This window comes from Vombatus ursinus, unplaced genomic scaffold (genome assembly GCF_900497805.2).
Source record: "Vombatus ursinus unplaced genomic scaffold, bare-nosed wombat genome assembly UNPS02014820.1, whole genome shotgun sequence".
In the NCBI taxonomy this organism is placed as follows: Eukaryota; Metazoa; Chordata; class Mammalia; order Diprotodontia; family Vombatidae; genus Vombatus; species Vombatus ursinus.
The window spans coordinates 226,801-252,255 of NW_020954598.1; the positions used below are offsets into that span (position 1 = coordinate 226,801).

The 25,455-nt window shown below is 40.9% G+C and overlaps 1 protein-coding gene across 1 annotated transcript in view; it reads right to left on the reverse strand.

The window, feature by feature from the left end:
- Positions 1 to 25,455, reverse strand: part of LOC114024242 (acyl-CoA dehydrogenase family member 9, mitochondrial-like) — a 52,441-nt gene that overhangs the window by 18,428 nt on the left and 8,558 nt on the right. The window contains exons 2-11 of the mRNA XM_027837254.1: positions 25,016 to 25,109; positions 22,703 to 22,804; positions 19,241 to 19,347; positions 16,984 to 17,084; positions 14,398 to 14,476; positions 12,918 to 13,092; positions 11,249 to 11,322; positions 1,914 to 1,989; positions 929 to 999; positions 512 to 644 (exon numbers count right to left, since the gene is read on the reverse strand). Of these exons, the coding sequence (XP_027693055.1) occupies positions 512 to 644; positions 929 to 999; positions 1,914 to 1,989; positions 11,249 to 11,322; positions 12,918 to 13,092; positions 14,398 to 14,476; positions 16,984 to 17,084; positions 19,241 to 19,347; positions 22,703 to 22,804; positions 25,016 to 25,109 (1,012 nt within the window). The remainder of the gene's footprint in view (positions 1 to 511; positions 645 to 928; positions 1,000 to 1,913; positions 1,990 to 11,248; positions 11,323 to 12,917; positions 13,093 to 14,397; positions 14,477 to 16,983; positions 17,085 to 19,240; positions 19,348 to 22,702; positions 22,805 to 25,015; positions 25,110 to 25,455) is intronic.

The following is a 25,455-nucleotide window of genomic DNA, read 5'->3' on the forward strand; positions in this document are numbered from 1 at the left end:
CACTTGCATGGATGGATGCTGAGTGAAGTGAGTAGAACCAGGAGAATGCTATACACAGTAACAGCCACATTGTGTGATGACTAACCTTTGATAGATTTAGCCCTTCTTAGCAATACAAGGATCTAAGACATCTCCAAAAGACTCATGATGGAAAATGCTATCCACATCCAAAGAAAGAACTATGGAGTTTGAATGCAGATTGAAGCATACTATTTGCTCTTTTTTTTCTTCTGTTTTGTTTCCTCTGTCTGGTGGTTCCTCCTATTGGTTCTAATTCTTCCTTACAACATAACTAATGTGAAAATATGTTGAATAGGAATATATATGTATAGCCTATATTAGATTGCACACTGTCTTTGGGAGGGAGGTGGTAAGGAAGGGGGAGAAAAATTTAAAACTCAAAAGGTTATGGAAGTAATTGTTGATAAATCAAAATAAATTAATAAAAAATTTAAAAAAGGAAAAGGAAAAACAAAAACAAACAAATAAAAAAAAACCATAGCCACCCCACTTTTCCCAGTCACCTTCACCATGGCTGCTTCCATAGAGCAATCCGGAAAACCTGGGCTGTCCATCATCCCAGCAGTGAGGTAGGCCATACTCTCCATCACATATGTTTTCCTGGCCAACAGGGCAAACTTTTCCTGAAGTTAATGAGAACAAACACAAAGACCAATTTACATCTGCTTCTTGAACTCATCTGTAATAAAGACGGGTAAGCAGGGCAAGCAGCTGCATCCTAAAAGAGATCAGAGGTTTTAATAAAGATATTTACATGAAATAAATATCTTTATTTCTATTTTCTAAATCACCATGACAAGCAGCCACCATTACAATGGAGAAAAATTCTCTACTTTTAAAGCACACACTGTCCCCAGCTGAAGTTGACTTTGAGATGAGCAAGGGCAGCTTTTAGTTTCTTAATTACCTGAATTAATCCAAATTCACTTAGAGGTCTGTTGAACTGTTTCCTTGTACAGGCATATTCTGCTGTCTTTCCTTAAGAAAAGAAAGTAGTCATTAAGAAGGATTATTTCCATGTTATCCTGAAATGATTTCCTAAAGTCATCTTCATGAGCTTTCAATTGTATTAGCAGGAGTGACAGGGGATAAATCCATCTCTATCTTCTCAGAAAGGGGAAAACCGCTCAGTTGTATAGGCCAAGGAGTAAGATGAAAAGAAGCCTCCAACATATAGATTCTGAAAAATTTTAAGAAAAGGAAAATAGGGGCAGCTAGGTGGCGCAGTGGATAGGGCACCGGCCCTCGATTCAGGAGGACCTAAGTTCAAATCCAGCCTCAGACACATAACAGTTATTAGCTGTGTGACCCTGGGCAAGTCACTTAACACCACTGCCTAGCCAAAATAAAAAAACAAAAACAAACAAACAAACAAAAAACACTGCCTTTTGTGTTTAGCCACATCAGGGCCAAACTGCTGTCCCAGGTATTCTGGAAACCTGACCAGGCACACTGCAGCCTTCACAAGGAGAGCTGGGCTCCTTCATCAGTCAGTCAATTTACAGTCTCGTCAAGAAAACCTCAAGTGGGGTCACAAAGAGTCAGCCATGACTAAATAACTGAATAAGAACAACAACAAAATCTACATAGGGTGGGGTGCTGTGCACACTTTTCTCTTCTACATACATTCTCTCTGTTTTCCCAAGGAAATTAGATAGTGACCACATCGAAAGATCTGCTACTTTGAAGAACAAGTATGTTTTTCAAGCTCAATCACACTAGAGAAAAAGAAATAATGAAACCAAATCTGAAATATTATTCCTTTTTCAGGTTATTTCTTTCAATAGTCAGCTAAAATGGCCGAGTCTTCTTTCTTTTGGGACCAACCACTTAGTGTGCCAGTGGGACAAATATTCACAAGTTCTTAACTTCATGATGCTTGCTTGACTTACCAATCAACTTCTTCATCATTCCAGCAACTAAACTTCCCATGCTAAATCGTCCACTATTGAGGACATTCATCGCTATCTGTAAGAGGAAGGAAAGGCTTTATTTATTCATCATTAAGAGCTCATCAAATTCCAGAGAAGGATGTGCTAGTAATTGTGTGTGCAATGAGGATAAGATGGCTTCTAACAAAAGCAACAAGCAAGCTTAATACAGGACAAGGTCCACAACCAAAGACTAGACTTAGTTCGGTACCTCAGGCACCAAGGACTTTTTCTGTAGCTTCTGTTTTATGAATCCAGTCCTATCACAGATATGTTAAGGACTGTGAACTAAGAAAATAAACAAACAATTTGAGGAAAAGCACCACTGTGTACAAAGAAGGTGGTGGCCCACAAATTTCAGATGTTGAATTAAGATCATGGCAAATAACCACTGGATTCTACTCAAAGTTCACAGGATTCATAAGAGTCCTCTATTGAGGAAGAAGGTAATATATGTAATAATTTAACATTCATTTATCACTGAAATAATATGCATATATCATAGTCCAAGCCTGCTTTTTAATGATACCACTCATTCGTTTTCGCAAATATTTACCAAGGAGCTACTATGTGCTAAGTGCTATAGGGTACGCAAAGATTCCGAATAAGACAGTCTGCCCAGGAGATCAGAGTCCAGATACAAACACGTACACAAATAACAATGACACCAAGTGCTATGAAGAGACATGATTTAAAGGAAGGAGAGACTTCCATTTCAGTCCAGATCCAGGCTACTTCTGAATAAAGGATGAATCCTTAAAAAGTGACCTTTCCTTTGAAAGGAAAAAATAGAATGAAAAATAATTACACAAATCTATCACATTAAAACATCTATAAAATATGTTTACATTCCTTTCAATTAAAATAAAATAAAAAATTAGTTTGTCTAAGAGTAGTTAGTAGAACCTCAAAATGTTACCCTTCAAATGTAATGGCTGGTAGGGAAGATGTCCTTATGGAAACATTGGGAAATTGTCCATCCCAATTCCTACTGGTCACAACTGCACCTTCCAGGCTTCGCTGGTGGACCAAAGTACATCAGAAATCTTCGGGAGCTGAGATACGTCTGTGCCATGGGCCCCCAGCCGGGCAGGGGGTCTCTGAACACAGAATTAGGTTTTGACAGTTAAGCAAATGGGGGGGCCTGGGAAGGAACAAGTTGATTTCAGGCACTCTAGTTGTCCAAGAGAACAGCCTCGTTCCTCACCCCCCATGTAAACAGGTGCACACTGGTGTGCCATTTTATTCTTTATTGCCACTGCTTTGTCATTTTCATTCTTTCCCTAATTTTTTTTCTATTTCTTTTTTCTGCCTTTGTGTGAGGGGTGAAAGGGCAATGTGAGCAGCAGGTCTAGGAGTCAGGCCATGGGGCCTTTCGGGAATGCAGCAGCTGTTCATGAAAAGGGAAGCTTGTTTACTGCTCCATGGCAGGTTCTCTCCCTCCTCCCTGGCCAGGGACACCCTGCTGTTGTCCTTGCAAGGCTGTGTAACTCAAGCTTCTAGAAACGCTACACAAGGCACCTCTATCTCCACCTCAAGTCCGAGTAGTTGGACAAACAGCCTAACACCAAGGTACCTACTTTTAAATCCTAGATTCCCAGGTTTTTTTTGGGGGGTGGGGTGGGGTGGGTAGACCTTGATAAATCTCTAGTGACTTGTGCAGATGGCAGGGTATTTGGTCAGGCCCATCGGGTACACCTTCCCTTCCACACCTTCAGCTCACCCTCCAAGGATGTGTCACTAGAAAAGTATGTCAGCAAACAGCAGCAGGAGGTAGCTCCTGGGGCTTACGCCACACGGGGTCTAGAATCTGCTTGTACACTCAGTAACTTCATGCCTCAGCAGCTCACCCCAAGACCAGGGGGCAATCGGAGAAGAGCATCTGTCAGACCTCCAAGTGCTTTACTGCCACATGACTTCTTGGAATTCAAGCTGTGCCTCAGGTACAGGCAACAGGAACCATCCAGGGCCCCCAAACATAACTTAGGCAGAGATGCTGAACCAATGTATGCCTGTCTACATGGGGGTAAGGAACGAGGCTGTTATTTTTGAGGACTAGAGCGCCTAAAATCAACTTGTCCCTTCCCTTGCCCCCCATTTGCTTAATTGTCAAAATCTAATTCTGTGTTCTGAGACCCCTGGCTGGCTGTGAGCCCACGGCACAGATGTATCACAGCTCCCAAAGAGGATTTCTGATGTACTTTGGTCTACCAGCGAAGCCTGGAAGGTGCAGTTCTGACCAGCAGGAATTGGCATGGATGATTTCCCAATGTTTCCATAAGGACATCTTCCCTACCAGCCACTGCATTTGAAGCGTAACATTTTTCTTAGACAAACTAACAGCTTCTCATGTTTTCTACCTTGAAGATCATAACTCTTCACTTTGAGCACTGACTTTTGAGTTGTTCTTGACTAGCAAAGGTGTGACCACTCTGAAGACTGGTCACTGCAAAGCCATTCCACCAGGAATAGTCATCAGCTTTGAATTTGAAGATCCAAACTTATTTTTAATGCTGAGGGTCCAAAGTCCTCTAAATGCGTTTAACATTGGCACTATCCTTTTAAAATAGCCCCGAGTCTTTTATTCTATGTGACAAATAACCAGTTGGTCATTAGGTCATTCATCATCTAGCCTTTGTCTTGGTACAATTGCTCTTCCTGGGATTATTTTTTTTTAGAAGAACCTCATTTTTCAGGGAAAAAAAAGTTTTTTCACCTCAGCAGACTACAGAGGTATTGGTAATTAATATTGTTGTAAGGGGCATTTTTTTTCCTTTCCATTTTCCACAGCCTATATGAAGAGGGATTTCACTGTTCTCTTTCCCATGCTTGGCATACTGAAGAATACAGATTTTCCACTAGCACTTTTTCATTTTTCACATCATAGTTATGTTTGTTTCCCCAAAGACCAAGGAGATGTTGTCAGTATTCTAACCATTTCTCTTGAAATTGGTTGGAAATTGCTGAGCTAAAGACATTCAACTAAGAAAAACACTACTTTGCATATATCTTTAGCATCCCCCAAAGTTTGCTTTAAATGCATTTGGAAGCACTTCTAACTTAGTTGTGAGATCTAAAACTTTGATTTGAATGTCAAAAACAGCAGACTGTAATTGCATTTTTTGTCTTGGTTTTATGAAGAAAAGTACACACTAATAAACCTCATTATTCATCCCAGTTAGGCTCCTGAAGTATTGTCCAATAATGTCCTGAATTTTTTCTTCTGTTTTCCAACTAAACACATGCTTTTTTATTAACACTGCATTTCCTTCCTGCTTTCCTGTTTGTAACTTCAACACAGTTAATGACTGCTGTTTGGAAATTCAAGTCAAATGCTATAAATACTCTCCCCTGGTATCATCACCCACATTTTTATAATCTAAAAAGAAAATTTCAACTTCCAATCCTCTCTCACAATGTCACTAGTGTCATCCGTCAAGAACGGCTGGCGAATCTTTTCTTGAGCTAATTCTAGTCTGCACAAGCTCTGCATGGTCCCAGGCATCTCACCTTAAAAGCTGGCTTTTCTCCCTAAGACAGTCATTGCAGGCTGCAATCAGTCTTCATACAAGTGAAAACAGTGGCCTGTGTTCCACCCAATAGATACTTCATGCTGGCAAGTCCCAGGAAGAACTCATGAAGGAGTTATCTTTTGAGCTGGGCCTTGAAGGATGTGAAGGATTTGGACAAGAAGAGACTGAGGGACAAGAAGCTGGAAGATGGGGAGGAGATGTGGCAAACATAGTATAACACAGGGGAATAGTGTAAACAGAGTATAGAAGGCAAACTCAGGAACAGTAAGTGTAGGACATGAGAAGCTAACTGGTAGAAAATAAGGCTGGGCCCAGATCACAGAAGGCCTTGAAAGACATCATGAAATTGATCAATTATCCCAAAAGGTCTAAAGCTCAGTTTCAGCAAAAAGGTCAATAGAGCTGAGTAAAAATAGACATAATACATGTAACTTTTGTCTTAAAAAAGTAAAGTAAAAGACAGTAAGATAGTGATCTTGACCCTGCAGTAAAACTTGATGGGATAAAGTAATTACGTCTTCTTCAAACTTATAGGGGCACGGGAGTTTAGATTTGGAAGGGTCCTTAGCAATCATCTCTTTTACAGATGAGGGAACATACACAGAAAGGTTAAATCATTTACCAAGGTCACACTGGCAGAAAGAAGAGCCTGAATTTAAAACTAGGTCTTTGGACTACAAGTTGAACCTTCTTTCAGAGACCATTAGGGTTCACTGGGAAAGGGTGGCAGACAAGGTGGTGCCAGCCAAGAGGCACTTATGAGAACAATCTACACAGTTCCAGATATGCATCTGACTTCATCATCAAAATCTAGAAGTCTGTAACAGGAAAAGAGCCAGTTAGCTTTCCACAAAGAATCTGCAGCAATCAGGGGATCAGCATGGAAACAAAGCTTGGGGCAAAACAATTTTCCAGGACTGAAGATGTCTGAATTGTAGAAAACTGCAAAATTCTCAAGAACCTTTTTTATAATGAATTTAAGTGAGAAAACCTCATGTTGTTCAGTCGTTTTCAGTCATGTCCGATTCTTTGGGACCCCATTTGGGGTTTTCTCGTCAAAGATACTGGAGTGTCTGCCATTCCCTTCTCCAGTTCATTTTACAGATGAGGAAACTGAGGCCAACAGTGTTAAGTGACTTGCCGAGGATCACACAGCTAGTAAGTGTCTGAGGCTGGATTTGAACTCAGGAAGATGACTCTTCCTGACTCCAGGCCCAGTACTCTATCCAACTGTGCCACCTAGCTACCTAAAGAAGCAAAAATGAATGAAAAATGTACTTTAAGGGAAAACTGAAGTACAATTTTGATTATAATAGCACTCAGAAATGGCACGGCTCTTCTTAGGCTAACCATAAATCAGAGCTAACGAAACAATTGACAGCTCCAGGCTCCAGAAATAATAGCTCCAGCTTTTAGTCAGGCGGACCATCTTTAGAGGCATGAAAAAGTGGATGTCCATATAATATATAACATAATATTACGTATAATAATTAACCTTGCTTTAAAAGATCCACAGATCTCTCTAGTCCCCTTACAGGTGCCAGGAGGTGCGTGGTTAATAGGATGCCTGTTGAGAAACTGATTCCTCTCGCCACACAGATTATGAATGTCCTGTCCCTCCTGTTTCTTCCTCATCTGTTTTGGTTTCTTCCAGCAACATGTAGACAAATCACAGGCTTTAGAATTGGAAGAGATTTTAGAGAAGATCTAGTCTAACCTCTCATGGAGCAGATGAGGCCACAGAGACTAAGGCAGGTCAAGTGACTTGACTTTGCTGTCACAAAGCCATTAAGAAGCAGAGGGAGGATTCAAACCCAGGTTCTGATTTCGTTAAAATAATAATGAGAGCAACAACAAGCATTTGCATAACACCTACTATGTGCCAGACACTGTATTAAGCACTTTATGGATTATCATCTCATTTGATCTTCACAACAACCCTGTGAGGTAAGTGCCATTATTATCCCCATCTTACAGATGAGGAAACTGAGGCAAACAGATGCTAAGTGATTTGCCCAGGGTCATACAGCTACTATGTGTCTGAGACAGAATTTGAATTCCAATCCTCTTGACTCAAGGCCTAGCAATCTATAAACTGTGTCACCCAGTTGCCTCAGTGTTCTTTGGCTTTTGTTTAGAAACACATAATCATGGAGTAAATTAACACATAATAGAGAAGAGATGCTAGTCTCCATCTATTAATTTTCAGAAGTCCACAATACAACAAAGCATAAGAAGAAGCAGTCATTGATGACGGTGAGACTCAAAAAAAAAAAATGAGAGACTATTTCAATGGCAAAATTTCTATTTGTTGAGACTTAACAGGGTTAGTTTTTTCCCTTCTTCCCTCTTTGGTTCTGTTTCCAAAAAGGAAAACATTCTAATAGCAGCATGGCAAACTATATCCAAAAAAAACAAAACAGCCTCCTCTGTTTCACTACGAAACTGATGGCTTCTTTTGTTTTTCTTTTTTCCTGCTTCTCAAAAGCTGGAAGTAACAGCATTTTTGTTCGAATTTGGGAGGGCCAAAGTGCTTTACATACATGATCCCATGTGATGGTTAGAACAGTCCTCCATACAGGCAGGGACTGGAGGTGTTTTTATTCCTATTTCATAGATAAGCCTAAGGCCAGGAGGTTAAGTGACTTGTTAGCAATCACCAAGTCAGTAAGTACTCGATGCAGAATTCAAGCATCTGAAAGTCCACTGAATTAAACTTTAACACAAAGCAGATCAAGTTATCCATGACAATCTTTCTCATTTTAAACTAAAAACATGCCTTTACCAAACAAAGTTCTTCCTAGAGGCTTCACCATGGTGTGGCAGTGACTCATAGAGCTGGCTGGCAGGTGTGGGGTCCAAACCGACAAACTGGATGAACTATCTAGAAGGGCAACCAGGAGCTCAAGGTCTCAAGGTCTTGTCAAATGAGAATCAGCTGAAGGAAACGGATCCTATTTTATCTGAGATGGGAAGAAAAGGGAATGGGACACAACAGAGCTGAAAAGGCTTCATGTAGAGAAGGAAAATAAGTTTGTTCTGCCTGGAACCAGAGGGAGGAGTCAGAAGTAAAACAAATGTAGGCTTCTTATTAAAAAAAAAAAAATAACTTAGCAATTAGAATGAAACAAAAGTGGACAAGGTTACCTCCAAAGGGTTCCCTCTCATTGAAGATCTTTAGACAAAATTTTCATGACCCTGAATTGAATCCACTATAAAGGAGAGTGATTTCTGTTTGGATCCAGACTGGCCGAGGCAGGCTCTGAAGCCCTTTCTGATTCTAAGACTCTGTGGAGGTGAAGTCTCTGGAAGGTTCTCCCAAGCCAGAAAAAGTCTCCTTGGGAATGACAAGGCCTCTGAAAGACTCTGTCCATCTGCTGAAGGCTGCTCCTGCTGAGGTCAGAAGCACTCGTTTCCTACCAGAAGGCTGGCCACCAAGGATGACATGGATTTAGGCCACAGTAACTCATGAACTTCTTCACTGAGGCACAGAAGGGCCGTGAGATGGATCAGGAGAGGCACAAGAGTGGGTTAGGTGGAGAACCTGTACAACTGGGATCATGGTTACTGAAGCACACTAATAATGGCATCTCTTAGTGAGTTTCCTAGCTTGGAGCCAAAGTAACCCAAAGCACACATCTGACCATGTCTCTCCTCTGCTCAAAGCCTTCAGTCCCTCACCAACACTCCTAGGATCAAACTCTTCAGCAGCTGAGGAAGGCCCTCCACAACTGGGCTCTAGCCTTATTTCACATCACCCACTTTCATGGTCTGTTCCTGCCAAACAAACCTAATAGAACTAACAGAATAATAAAATAATAGAACAGAACAATAAAACACCACCACCACCACCAACAGAATATAAGCTCCTTGAGGGCAGAGGCTGGGTCATTTTTATCTTTTTATCACCAGTGGTGCCTAGTGCCTTGCCTTACACAGAGTAAAAGGTGCACAGACATACATACACGTGGAGGGAAGTGAGATAGCAAAGACATGCTGACCTGCCCCCCAATTTCCATTAATAACATGTCTTCAAAATGAAAAAAAAAAATTACATTTCTGTGTATGACATGATGGCACACACGTCTAGCTTTATGACTAAAGGAGTATGAGCTAAATTGGCCTTCTAGTTAACAGGCCCCAGTGTCTTCTCCATCCTCATCAAGCAGCTGTCCTTTGTGGCTGTGGTTGGTGACAATAACAACAATAATATTTTAATAACTAGTACTTATATACCTTATTAAGGTTTGCAAAACATTTTAGATGGTATCTTATTTGATCATCACAACCACTGTGGGAGGCAGGTGCTATTATCCCTGTTTTACAGATGAAGAAACTGAGGCTAAGAGAAGTTAAATGACTTGCCCAGGGTCAGACAGCTACTGAGTGCTTGAAGCTGGATTTTAACTCTGTTCTTCCTGACTCCAAGTCCAGCCCCCTATTCCCTGTGCAATCTAACAGGTTCCAGATGGAGAACACTTGAAGATTTTGTTTTGTTGGCAAGCAAAGGAGGTAGTACCTTACTGGAAGCTTTCCCCCTACTACTATAAGCTTGAATCTATTGGTTTCATTTGTATATATAGTGTTAAAAGATTTAGCAAAAAGCCATTATGTTATTAGCCACGTAGTCCCAAATCAAACTCAGAAATGCAGCTTTTCGAAAAAGACAACACAAGAGACTCTGCTGGTTCATAAACTTTATCCCCAACTCTTCTAAAATTGATTCCTGTGTTCAAATGTTTATGATTTTATGTTTAACCCTTTTCTCTGCTAATCTTCACAAATTCTCACTGCTTGACCTTCTTTTCTGACACTGTGGTCATTTCTTTCCATAATCTTTAAAATTATCCTGTGCTGTATAACCTACATCAAATTCCTTACCATCTCAGAGAGGGGGAGGCAGGAAATCTGGAACTCAAATTTTTTTTTTAAAATGAATGCTAAAACTGTCTTTACAAATAATTGGGAAAGAATAAAATCCCATGCTCTCTGACTTCATTCACCTGCCATGGTCTTAATCAGAGGCTGTGAAAAGAGTGCTGTGAGCACCGTCCGCTTCCCTCAATGTCCTGCCTGATACTTCCTCCTAAGCCTTTCATGTCATTACATTCCTGGACATTCTGTTCCTTTACATTTCCTGCCAACCTCTTTATTCTCCAGCTGAACTTCTATCCCCACATCCAGTCTGTGACATCAGCCAGGTTAATCTCCATTCAAACATTCCTCCCAATGGAAGAGGTGGCTTTGTTGTTCCTTATTCCTCACCTTCAATTTCGTTTTCTAACTTCTCTGTTTCCCTTGTTCAAATGTATATTAAGCCTCAGCTATAAGAATTCGGTGTTGCTGAGATTTTTTTTTAATCCATCAGCCAAAACAAAAACCACCTCCCTGAAACTGTTTAAAATTCTAGCTTTGCTTTCTTTTGCCTTGAGGAGATAAAAATCATGTTTCACACCTCTGATCTTCCTTTTTCATTCCTGAGTGAGCCAAGCAATATGCTGAAGAAGAACAGTGAGGTTATGGGTGGGAGAAAGAGAGGAAAGCTGGTGGGGATTGAGCTGCCAGGGGAGGAGTGTGACGAGAGACTCCCGGCCCTCTACTGTTTCACAAAATATAAGCTTTATGGAGGATGGCACTACCCAGAGTCCTAAGTCTCTGTGGATCTCCCCAAGTTCCTGCCATGGCATACTACATCCATGGTGCTCCACAAATGGTTACTTAAGGAATGAGAGCATAATGAACCTACTATCAAAAGAAGCTCACCTTAAATCCACCTCCAACTTCTCCAATGACATTTTCAACAGGCACTTTTGTATTTTCAAAATGAACTTCACAAGCTAAAAATTAAAAAAAAAAATTCAAAAGGTTTTATACCCATACCAGTATTTAACAAATGAGCCTCAGTTCTGCAGAACTGCTACAAGTAAAAGAAAAATAATCTCAAAAACAGTCAGTAAGCCTTTAACACACTAAAAGGTATTTTAGCCCTACTAAGTAATGCACCACGGCCAAAGAGAGACGGGGATTTCATTTCATCATGCAATAAAAGGTAAATTATTTGAACAGAAAACAGGACAATAAACAGAACAGTCCATTTCTCCAAGTGTAATCCTGATGTGTTAATGTGTGAAATTTTTAGTTTAGCTCACTGGGTAATGATGAGGACGATGTCAGAGACTGCAACGTGGGCTGACTCATCTCACTTCGTTTTTGGCCACATCACACGCCAACCCCTAACCTTCTGTTGTCGCTGCTGTTTTGAGGATGGGTCTCTTCATTTCTCCCGGCTGGAGCAACCCTCCTGGGGCCCAATCCTACCGCTGATTGGCGGGGGCCTCGCCCTGCTTTGTGTCCGCCATGAGCTGGTTCACCCCTCCTTAGGTATCCTGGCTACCGTCCCTCTTCCCCTCCTTGCCCCAGGGTGAGGCTCACCATACCGGTGCTGACCCTGTGTGAACGCCTCATCAACCTAGCCCACTGTATCTCAGAACCTTTGAGTTCAATGATTCACTAGCCTTGGCCTCCCCAGGGCAGGGATTACAGGTATGTGGCATTACAAATGGCTAAGCCCATGGTTTTTAAGGTGCACGTCATTGATCAGAGGAGGGGATTAGGCATACAGGATCTGTGGCCCCAGTGGCACAACAGGGAGCCATGAGTGACCGCTACAGAGAGGCAAACTCAAGCTTGTTATAGGAAATACCTCCTACCAATTAGAGCTGTTCAAAAGTGCATGGACTGCCTGGGAAGGCAGAGGTTTTCCTTTCATTGGAAGTCTCTAAGCAAGGCTAGGAAGTCACTTGTCAATTGTACTACAGTAGGGACTTTTGGGGACACTAAATGGCCACTGATATCCCTTCCAAAAACTTTTAACGGTGTAACAATGTGCTTATTCACATTCTGCAAGATAATTAAGAAGAGAAGGAAGATGGTAATAAGGTCATTACCATGAAGAGATAAAACATGAAGCCAGAGGCAGCTTTCCACTGAGCTAGGAGTCAGGCGGTCAATCTGCCCCAGATCTGTCCCTTTGTAGCTACATAAACTCAAATCACCTGGGCCTTCATTTCCTCCTCTGAAAACAGAAGGCATGGAATGGATAATCTCTAAGGCTCCTCTCAGTGTTAGGACTCTACCTAAAGAACAAATGGCCTTTGCTGAGTCCTAACTGGAGGTCTGGGAAAGAAATGATCAACACCACGGAAAGGTGGGAAGGCACGTAAAGGACTCCACGAGGGAGGGTGCTGAGGGGAGAGAGAGCAAGAGGGCCCTCTAGGATGGGCATTGTCGCCTTCCCACTAGAGATATGCAGACTAGGCATCGGGATGCGGCCTCTTAAGCATGCTGCCGACGGGCTGGGTAACTGACACACAACTGGATGTCATCCGAGGCCTACAACAGGGATGGGGAAGAACAAACACAAACTACTTACTGTCAGAGCCCCGGATGCCTAATTTGTTCTCAGGTTTACCATTCGTGATGCCGCCAAAATTTCTTTCAACAATAAATGCTGTGATTTTGTCCTTTTTAAAGCCGTCTGAGTCAATGATCTCTGTCTTGGCAAACACTGTGAATATGCTGGCCAAACTACCATTTGTGATCCAGATCTGGAAGGAAAGAAAAGAAAGGAACTTGGGAAAATCTAAGTAATCATGATTGACAAGCTTTCTTCATAATGCTGGAGCCAGTTTTAGTGTAGGAGAAAGTTCAAAGTAGCCAAAGTCAGAAGGCCTGGGTTCAAGGGCCCATTTCAAATGTGTGACCTTGGGCAAGTCATTTCCCTTCCTCAGAGTCTTGGTTTTCTCTGTACAATGGAGATAACGCCACCTGCTCAGCTTTCCTACCTCAAAGGGTTGTTATGTGGAAGCAAATGCAATAATTCGGGTAAAATATTTTAAAACAGTGGAAAATTTAAGAAAAAAAATCAGCTATTACCGCACACTTTATTTTTTCCCCCAAAGTCTTCTGGCACATGGCAAATCCTTACAATCTCCTACAGGCATTAGCTCCCAAACTTCCTCGCGGAAGCCCAAGTCTCATACAGCTAATTTCATGGGCTTTGCCACTTTGGAAGAGGTGGAGATGGAAGATGTGGAGAGATCAACTCCATGTTGATCTGTCTTCAACTCACCATGTCACTACAGATAAATGGGAGTAGGCTAATCATTAGCCACTAAGGAGAGCGGGGTGGTGTGGTAGATAGAGCACTCACCTCAGAATCAAGAAGGCCTGAGTGCAAATCCAGCCTTAGACACTTCCTAGCTGTGTGACCCTAGGTAAGTCATGTCACCTTTTTCTGCCTCAGTTTCCTCAAAACTATAAAATGGGGATAATAACAGCACCTACCTCCCAGGGTTACTGTGAAGATATGAAATGAAATACCATTTGTAAAGTACTTTGCAAACCTTAGAACGTTTTATACATGTTCTTATTAACATCAATTCTGTGAGAATGGGGGCTGTACCCACCTCCAGAATTATGGCCTCTCAGAGAGGTAAGGGACCCCACCTTCTTCCTCAGCAGAAATCTACCTTGTCCTGAACAGTCCAGTCTGTAACTGTGTATTCAGGCCTTGGGACCTCAGTAAATGCTTGCTTCCTGCCTCAGGTTGAATTGCTCTAGCTTATCTCAGATAAAAACGCACTTCACACGGAAGCGGTCCAATTGGTTCTAAACCCCAAGTTCCAACATCACCCCTTCTCCCTTGGAGCCTAGAGGCTGCATCCCTGCACGAGCCCCTCCCTTCCCTGGCTTTGCTTCTGCATCTGTACTACGGTAAGGCAATAACTCAAGCTCTCCACAACATCCTCTGACTCTAGCCTAACCTTCCTTGGGAAATCACACTCAGTCTGGAGAAAGGACGTTACTCCGTCCTAGGGTGCCAAGCGTCTCATGGTGCTGGGGACAAGTACCTTGGAGCCATTTAAGGTGTAGTACTTTTTATCTTCGCTCAGAGTTGCTCTCGTTTGAATGGACGCAGCATCACTCCCACTACAGAGACATCAATGGTTGAGAGACATCAGCCACGTGAAAGCCGACGTGCCACTAAGTCACAGGTGGTCTTTTAGGGTTATTCACAGATTCACATTCGTCACATGCATATACATCTCCTTAGAGCGGTGGTTTAGGCTTGGCTAGAATAGCATTTGAAAATTCCAGCGTGTCCTAGTTTTCTGGCTGCCACTTGCAGTGAAGGTGGCAACAGCATAGGGTGGGAAATGGATGGAGGAGTGTGGAGACATAATCCTGGTTTGAAAAAGGAAAGTGTGGCACAGAAGAAGGTGCACCTGAGTAGAAACCAAGAGCTGAGCTACTACAGAGCTGGGGGGCAATCTTTCTATACCTCAGCTTTGTCATTCTAAAATGACACCACTGGACCAGATGATTCCTAAGGACTCTTCCAACTTTGTAATCGAGATGAAAGAGTGGGAAAAAAAGGTATGTTTCTAATGAGAATAACGTGTGACCTGTAAGAACTTTCTTTGTATGTGAAAGTAAAAAATTAAGCTATAATTCATACATTGCCCATGCTGCTGGATAATGGCATTAAGAAACTAGAAGGGTTGACAGCTTATAAAATAACCTGAATGTGAAACCAGGATTCATCAACAAAATTCATTATTTAAAGTACATTTGGGGGCAGCTAGGTGGCACAGTGGAGAAAGCTTCGGCCCTGGAGTTAGGAGGACCTGAGTTCAAATCCGGCCTCAGACACTTGTGACCCTAGGCAAGTCACTTAACCCCAATTGCTCATTAAAAAAAAAAAAAGCAAAAGAAAGTACATTTATAGGCAGTCAAGGTCAGAGTTCCTAAAGAGATACAATATTAGAAGGAAAAAGGGGACAAGGTACAAGAGAACTGCAAGAAAGGTCTTCCCTAGAAGCCCAATGGTTTGTAAGGGTTGGAAGACTTTGCACACAGAGAAAATTAACAGTCTATTCATGAGTACAACAGTCCACAGTGTCACAGGTCAAAAATTTAAAACCGATGTTGGTGTCTACACGTGTTGTCAGGACTTGCGTCAGCATTCTGCCCTGGTTTGGGGGCATTTATTTTCCGAAGCATGTGAAGGAAGACTGTTGGGCCTTGTGCCCCCTACACCCACCAACACTACCCATGCTTCGACGGCCAGCTCAAATGCCGCCCCATGCATGAAGTCCTCCCAATGCCTCCCAGTCAGCAAGGACAGTTCTCTGACTCAGATTTCACAAAACATGCACATCTTCTTCATGCCGGTTATATGGATTAAGGCTGTGTATGCAGCACAGTCCCTACTAGATTCTAAGTCCTATGAAGACACTTTTTATTGTTCCCTGGTCCTAAAACAATGCTTTGCACATAGTAAGCTCTTAAGACATTTGGTGAATGAATGAAAATATTGCAGCCACACCTCCTGAGTAGCCTTGGAACCCAGACAATGAAGCATCTTAACCAAAGAGTTCATCTGAAAGTCTGGTTATCTGAAAGCTAACTGCACCTATAAATTATGGAAGACTGGGAACCCTGGTGGTGGAACTATCCCACTATGTTCAGCTGCCCCTGGGATGGGACATTCCACCTTGGGTACCTCTGCAGTGTGGTGTAGTAGACAGAGTGCTAGTTCTGGAATATGGAAGACAAGAGTTTTAATTATGCTTTAGATACTTATTTGCTGTGTGACCCTAGTTAAGTCATTTAACTTTTCTGGGACTAAGTGACTTCATCTGCAAAATGAGGAAGACTCATTGTCCCTCCGAGCACTAAATCTCTGATTTGGTGGTTAAGGTAACAGATGTTAACAATACATTTTACTTGATGTGATATAACCAGTCTCTGGTCTTTTTTCTTTAATACATGGAGTCTAGCAACATTATGCGAAGATCAGCTATGATAGATTCAGCTCTTCTCAGCAATACAATGATCCAAGACAATTCCAAAAGACTCATGATGGAAAATGCTAATCAGATCCAGAGAAAGAACTATGGAGTCGAAGGCAGATCGAAGCATACTATTTTCACTTTTTTTTTGTTTGTTCTTTCTCATGGTTTTTTCCTTTTGTTCTGATTCTTTTTTCACAACACGACTAATGTGGAAATATGCTTAACATGATTGTACATGTATAGCCTATATCAGATTGCTTGCTGTCTTGGGGTGGGGGGAGGAAAGAGAGGGAGAAAAAAATTTAGAACTCAAAATCTTATAAAAGCGATTGTTGACGGGGCAGCTAGGTGGCACAATGGATAGAGCACCAGCCCTGGAGTCAGGAGGACCTGAGTTCAAATCTGCCCTCAGACACATGATACTTACTAGCTGTGTGACCCTGGGCAAGTCACTTAACCCTGATTACCTCATCAAAAAAAAAAAGTGATTACTGAAAACTATCTTTACATGTAATAAAAAAAAATACTATTAAGTGGAAAAAAATACATGGGGTCCAAGAATCTTGGAAATGCTGGCTGCCAATTGCTTTTTTAATTTTACACTTCTAAACTTACGAAATAACATAACAAGTCACCTACCTTGTTGCCTCTGTGAGACAGAAAGCTGCAATATATTCCCCAGTTGCCAATTTTGGCAAATATTTTGCTTTCTGTTCCTCAGTGCCAGCCAAAAGAATGCTCTAAAACACACATACACAATGATACATTCAGTTAATACCAAACCAAAAAAAAAAGTTAAATTGTGTTCATGAAAGTTCTTCAGCAGTTATTTCAAAAGAGAAAAAAAAATAATCGTCAAAGAAAGTAGGCTTGTACTCAAAATTTATAAATGTTAAATATTTCAAAAAGTTAAACAGCAAATGAAATTATGAAGATATATATGTAAGATACCTTGAAAGCATCTCTCTCAGGTCAGTTTCTGATGAATAAAATCTATTCTAACACCATGAAGACTGAAAACACAGAGCGTAGCTCAGTGGGGAAGTCTGGGGCTGAATGATATACTGAGATTGCTGGTGTGAGCTAGGGTCACTTTGGCACTTGCTCTCTTGTGGCTCTATTTCAAGAAAAATATAAATATTCCCAAACTTTTCAGTATACAAGGTCAGGTTTTTTTTTAGTTATCATCTTTGAATCAGATACAACATGACCAAATGGGAACCCTGGTGGCTCACATGTTTATGTCTATATATATGTAGCAAAACTCGACACACCCACTTTACATCCTATTCTCCTCCTTCACATATGACAATGACACAGCTTTGCTGTATGTCAGCGTGGTGCCAGTCCAAGAGCCCTTCACCCTCTGTGCACACAGGAAAACTAAGCTTTGGTTTCTAGACTTAGATCCCACCCAGAAAACTAGATTCCACTGGGGCCTGCCCCAGAGGAGGGCCACTAGCATGTCTGGAGGGCCTTTCAGCTTCCTCACAGAGGGGAATAGTCAGACAGACCTTGGAGGCCCTGGGGTGGGGGGTGGCCTCACAGACTTCATGGATGGAGTCATCTCCCTCTCAACAAACAGAATATGTGAGATACTCTGTGTTTGGAAAGGAAGATTATGTAAAAAGAAAAAAAATGTCACTAAAATTTTTTAAAACTTTGAAAAATGATGAATACTGGGTATTTTTAAAAAAGACTTTTAAAAAACTACCTAAGGACACAGAATCAAAGTTAAGTGTAAAATATTTAAGACAGATTTATCACCTAATCACTAGTCAGAGAAATTAACCTTACAGAATATTCACAGTGCCTCGTGTTGAAGAAATAATATGAAATAAACTAAAGAAAAATTAAAAAACATAAGGTAGTGGCAGCTTCATACATCACACACCTGGTTAGAATAAAGACAATGACAGGTAGATATGGTACAGAACAGACGTTACCATATACAGCTTTGACCACAGAAAGTCAGAGAATTGACTGTTTTCAATTCAATCAGAGCAGGTATGTTACATGTTTCCTACTTCACAAGAAGTTAAGTATAATTATCTTAGTCTAAAAAAGAATTTGGTTTCTGGACCTGTCCAGTGCCAGGCACGAACGTTCAATCCCAGACTGATAGAATTAAAATATTCCCCGAGCTCCTGCACGCACTTATTTAGAAAGAATTGTCCCTGCACCTATTCATTTATTATGATGTCTTTTTCTATAAGGTGCAGGTACACATTCTTGGCAAGTGAGCACGAAAATCCAGTGTTTCCTACTCCACCATCTCTTTCACTCCATGTTCATGGAGTCCAGCTGCCCCGGTCACTTTTTGGCCGGGGCTCACACCTCTCCCTGATCCAATTGGATCCTACCTATGTGCCTCTTATCAAAAAGTGATACAACAGGGAGTGTGTTTCTGTTAAACAAGTCATGCCTACAAGAAGTTTTTGCAACAACAATTTCCCTACTCCTAAAAAAAGTTCGGTCTTAGGGGCAGCTAGGTGGTGCAGTAGATAGAGCACCGGCCCTGAAGTCAGGAGGACCTGAGTTCAAATCTGGCCTCAGACCAAACACCTGATACGTACTAGCTGTGTGACCTTGGGCAAGTCACTTAACCCTGATTGCCTCACAAAACAAAAAAAAACAAAAAACAAAAAAGTTCGGTCTTGGTATTTGTTGTGAGAGAGCCTGAGTTACAGCCAAAGGAATCACAGCATTAAAATCTATGGAACTGTATTGGTCACATTAGAACTATATGGTTTCTTTAGAAAAAAGGGAACATGTTACTGCCTCCTATATGACATGTGAACACAGAAGAGTTGCGGGGGTGGGGGGGAGCATGCTCAGGACAGCCAAGAGGATGCTTAGCAGCACTTTGGAAAGAAAAACGACAGCTGAGTGGTACCTTTAGTCCTATTGCTTGATGTGCAGCCAAAGTGACTGCAATTGCTCCATCCTGAGAACAGATTTCTCCTAAACGTGCATACATTACATGTGATAAGCCAAGGCCACCTGTTAAAGATGAATATATTTTTCTTAGTGCCAAAGCAAGTAACTCTACTTAAAATCCTTGATAATGATGCAGAGAAAAGATCAAGAGTAAACATTAGATGCGGGATTTTTCTTGATTTCACACACAGTCTGTGTAACCTCAGACAAGACAATCTCTGTAAGCCTCAGTTTTCTACTTTGTAAGATGGAAATCATAGTGCTTTAACTATCTCATGAGACTGTGAGGACCAAGCGATACCCATGAAAACACTTTACAACCATAAGATGAAAGTTGTTACTATTACAACTGTATTATGAATAATAATTAGAATTGTAAAAATACCCATCTATCTAAATAAAACCCCATGCAAAACAAAATATAAAAGGAAAATGTTTTTATGACAATGTATCTGCTACTCCAAACCTTACTACTAGTTCGGATGAAGAAATAGAGGCCTTATAAAAAGACTTGTCTTCACTGGAGAAAAATGGACCAAGGACTGAAACAGTCAATCAGCTACCATTTATTAATTGCTTACTATGTGCCAAGCACTGTGCTAAGTTCTGAGGATAAAAAGGAAAGCAAAAGCACAGAAATAGCCCCGTCCTCAGGAAGCTTACATTCTAATGGAAGAGACAGGTCGAAACACGCAGCTGGATTGGAAGGAAGGTGTAATTAACCTCAGAGCTCAAGTGCCGGGGGCCACAAAAGGCCTCCTGCAGAAGGCAGCTCTTGAGCTGACTCTTAAAGGAAGTCAGGGAAGGCAAGAGGTGGAGGTGAGGAGGGAGACTCTTCCAGGTGTGGGGAACAAGTGTACAAGAGCATGAAGGTGGGAGAAGAAACACCACATGTGGGAATGACAAGCAGGGCAGTATCGCTGAATTGTGGAAGGAAATAAAGCCTAAGCAGAGTAGAGGGGTAGGAAGGAGACAGGTTGGAAAGAGCTTTAAATGCCAAACAAAAGCCAATTCTATTTGATTTTGTAAGTAAAAGGAGCCACTGCAGCTTCTTGAATAGAGAGAGGATGTGGTTAGATTTGTGCTTTAGAAGTCACTTTGTCAGCTGTGCGGAGGATAAACTGGAGTGCAGAGAGATCCGAGAAGGGAAACCAATGAGAAGCCATTATAATAGTCCAGGAGAGAAGTGATGAGGGCCTGAAATAGAGTGGCAGCTATGTGGCTTTGGAACCAAGGTATCTAAGAGAAATAATGAAGGTATACATAACAGTATTTGGCAAATAGCAGGATATAGGAAACTGAGAGTTAGAAGTCAAGGATGATGCCAAGGTTGAAGACCGAGGTGACTAAGAGGTTGGGGGCACCCTCAAAAGCAATAGGGAAGTTCAGAAGAGAGGGGGTAGAGGGAGAAGAGAGAAGATAATGAGCTCTATTTTGGACATTTTGAGTTTGAAATGCCTATAGCACATTCTGTTCAAAATGTTCAATACAATTGGAAATGTGCAAGTGGGTCTCTGGAGAGAGACCAGGGTTAGGTATATAGGTCAGGGAATCATCTGTGGGAGAAACAGTACAGAGAGAAAAGAAAAGAGGACCATGGACAGACTCTTGGAGGACAACTGGGAGGTGTGACAAGGATGAAGATCCAACCAAGAAGGCAGAAGGGTGGGTCAGACAGTTAGGAGGGAAACCAAGAGAAAGCAGAGTCACAAAAGCCCAGAGGCAAGAGAATCCAATGATGCAGGAAGGGTCAATAAGGAGGAGGAATGAGAAAGGGAATTAGATATGGGAATTAAGAGGTCACTAGACACTAGGTACTTATTAACTGTGTGACCCTGGGCAAGTCAGTCAACCCTGATTGCCTGACGAGAGAGAGAGAGAGAGAGAGAGAGAGAGAGAGAAAGAGAGAGAGAGAGCTCACTGGCAACTCAGGAGAGAGCACTTTGATAAGCTCAGAAGCAAAACTGTAGGTTTAAAAGAGAGTGAAAGGGGCAGCTAGGTGGTGTAGTGGATAGAGCTCCGGTCTTGGAGTCAGGGGGACCTGAGTTCAAATCTGGCCTCAGACACTTGACACTTACTAGCTGTGTGACCCTGGGCAATCACTTAACCCCGACTGCCTAACCAAAAAGCAAAAAAACCCCCCAAAATAAAAGAGAGTGAAAGAACACATGAAGAGGTGCAGCTAGGTGGCAGGGTGGATAGAGCACCAGCCCTGGGGTCAGGAGGACCTGAGTTCAAATCTGGCCTCAGATACTTGATACTAGCTATGTGACCCTAGGCAAGTCACTTAACCCCAACTGCCTCACACACAAAAAAAAAAAGACATGAAGGCACCAAGCATAGGCTACTTTTTCAAGAAATTGAACAGAGAAGGGCTGGAGAACCAGGATAACAGTTAGTGGGTATGGGCCGGATCCAATGAGAGGTTTTTGAGGATGGAGGAAACTTGATTGTCTACAGGCGGCAGGGAAGAAGCCAATAGACAGAGACTGGAGATTAGAGACAGTGGAGATCTGAATAGTACTGCTCATCCACACCCAAGATAGCTGCTATAAATAACAGTGTGCACTGGTTACATACTTTTCAACTTTGTGTTTCCAAGTAGAAGCCCTACTGTGTTTTGATAAGCAGGCAAAAGTTTTTAATGAGGGAAACTCCATACAACAATGGATATATCAAAATCTGTTCAAGTTTCTTCTCCTAAGGTTAGAGCCTCCCTACAATCTCATTTATGCCATTAATTTAACACATTCTTTTACATTATTAAATTATCCAACAAAGTCTATTTCTGTATAGTACCAAGCTCAATTTCAGCCCAATGATAATTAGTGACATATGAATGCATGGGATTTTTTCCTCTATATGCCTTATAGATGAATTTGGAGATTTCAAAATTCAATCTGAAAATTGCTATAAATGACCAACAGGAAAAGAAGGGGAAGGGAATCTGGATGGGAAAAGCTAAGACAGAGTAATTCTTTCCTAGTGCTGCAAATGTACGATGTACAAATTATGATGTAATCCTGACCATGTCACCATTCCGATACTTTCTAATCTATAAAACGAAGCTGAAAATCCTGCTAGTAAGGAGTGATGCAGTCTTTATTTGCAAATCCTCCTCCTAACCTTAGAGGATTACATATAGAATGTTTCTGTTCTGTTCTGTTCTGTTCTTAATCACAAAGCATGATGAAATGACTTTCAAAATGATAGAGCTGTCATACAGTGCTACAAAGTAATTTTCTATAGCCCACAGTTTATTAATGTTCTCTGGAAACAAGCAGAAGATTCCAGGTTTCCTTATGTTCTGGGAAACAAAACTATAGCTATTGATAAAATGTTAACTTTCAAGCTACAGAGAAAATCCAAAAACATGTTTTTTCATAAGAAATATAGTTGTACAGTTATGGTTACTTACCATATTCTTCTGGAATCAGCATGCCAAAGAGCCCCAGCTGCTTTAATCTATCTAAAGTTTCTTGAGGAATTACACCATCATGATCAATTTTTTGAGAGTCCACTGGCAAACAGAAAACATTATAAATAAAATTATAAATACATAAAATTAAACATATTTAACTAATTTAAACTATCCAGTTTAAGAATACCTATACAAGAGCCTAAAAATGAAATTTATTTCGTGTAGCACTAGTTAGTCTAGCAAAAATTTCCAAGTTTATAGCCTCTAATACAATATCCACCTAATGGGATAAGCCTTAAATCTTTCACATGTCAATTTGGTCAGAACTTTTTCTGAGGGTTTAAAGAAGAAAGAAAAGCGACTCTTGAAAACTGACCTAAGTTGGGGAGATAAATAGCAAATCTAATTAGAAAACAAAACCATCTTCTAAGAAACAGGGTTAACAGACACCTAATGCTTAAATATCCTCAGCTGCCAAAACACAAACATCAAAATGAGGGACTAAAAGTTTCACAAACACCCACTGACATAAATATAACGAGGGGTGAAAATTCCAATAATTTTTTTAAATTCCTGAAACTCAGAAAAGGAAAAATAACAATTACTTGAACATTTACCATGGCAAAGGACTAAATATGTAGTCTTTTGGGGGTGGTGTGCTTTAATAAATGTTTTAAACCTGATCATCAAACTTAATCTCTGAGATAATAAAAAACTGAAAAGAACAGCTTTTCACTCAGACTTTTTAGCCATAAGAGAACAAGGAAATACTTAATATCTCCCCAAATACGTGTGCTGTTGAAGAAGGCTTTGAACATAAACATTTTCTGGATCAAAGGTTTGAGAAACTGGTTTGAAGAATAAGGTTGATTAATTTCCCACTAATTCATCTACACAATCACGTGTTTTAGGTGGAACTTGGGATATGACTTTGAAGTCTGGCTATAAAATGTCATCAATCATTTCTTTGCTGATATGTTCCTTTAGGAAAAACATGTAACATGGAAGAGTCAATTAAGGGAAGCAATGTTAGGGAGAGGTAGAGACGAAGGACAAGATAATGCAGAAAATAAATGCTGCTGTTACTTGCTATTCTAAGAATCACAGAATCTCAGAGCTACATAGGCTTTTAGTGTTAATCTCATTCAATTCATTTATTTTAGACAGGAAATAAGACCCAGAGAGATAGCCCAGCTTGCCCAAGAACACACACCCAGCTATGGGTAGAGTTGAAACTAGAACTCAGGTCTCGTGGACTCTAGGCCAGGGTGCTTTCCTCTCTGCTCTAAACAATGCTGCTTTCCTACTTATCTATGTCCCACCCTCCAATTCCATACCTTATACACTCTTTTGAAAAAAATGGTAGGGAGACCACGATTGTTCATGTTTTATACTACCCTTTCTCTCATCTAATACATAATAAGGTTTGTTTTAGGAGGATTTTAAATTTTCCGACACATGTATATCTGCCCCTCAAATGTAAAATTCGCTTACAATGCAATTCTTCTTTTTGGACTGTAACCGAATAAACGTGTACTCCCTCCCACATGCCCTTCTACCCCCAACATATGCCCCCATGGAGGACGTGAATGATGTGGATTGATGCCAATCTGGTTAAGGCTCTAAGCAACTCTGCAGGTTGTTGGCTGGTTTTTTTTGTTTAAACCTGGGATGTTACCATTCAGAACATGAAGCTCAGAAATTCTACACCTGTCAGGCTGTTTGTCTGATGCTGGTTATTCAGGCAGGGAGTGACTGATTCGAGGCATATATTTTAAAAATCACCATTACCAATGCAGTTCTGATTCTATCTGCTAAACCTGGTCACCAGCAATGCAAATTTTGAGGCCTACTAAATAATACTCACACATAATTAAGCAATTTTTAACAACAATAAGGGAAGTAAGTCTCTTAGTTGTTTGTTTTTTTTAATTCATTACAAAAATACACAATTAATTTTGTGATCTGTCACCACTCTAAGTATTCCAATAGTGGCTGTTCAATTACCCGTCTAGAATGCTAAAGGCTAGATTTTTCATAAGGTTGGACCAGATGACATCCAAACTCTAAGTTTCTAAGCTATAAGCTTCTATGATTCTTGTATTTTAAAACATCAATCACAGCAATTTTCAAAATACCAGCATTTAATGTTTTCATATAACTAGCTTATTTTCAAAAAACAGATCTTTCCTATGTATATTGTTTCTATTAAGTGCATATAAATCATTAAAGATTTTTGAAGTCAAATTGGTAATCACAGAATATAGGAATTTGTTAAGATTTCTGATAAAAAAGGAAAAGGACACACACCTTCTTCATTGAAGAATTTTTCTACTGGTATCACAAACTGCTTCATATCATTTAATTCATCTAGGGTGACTTCTGGATATGGAAAAACATCTTTCTAAAAAATGGCAATATTTAATAAAATTATCATTTTCATAGTCAAATGCTATCCAATCTATTCCTAAAGAAATTATACTTTTGGAAGATGGTCACAGCACTAGAGGATGGTCACAGCACTAGACTTGGTGATGGTGCTTATTTCCTGAACCACATCCTTTTGACAAGAACTTCTCTCTGTAGGACACTAAGACTACCTTAAGATATAGGAAAAGGGGGACAGCTAGGTGGCGAAGTGGATACAGCACCAGCCCTGAAGTCAGGAGGATCTGAGTTCAAATTCGGACTCAGATCAAACACTTGACACTAGCTGTATGACCCTGGGCAAGTCACTTAACCCCAATTGC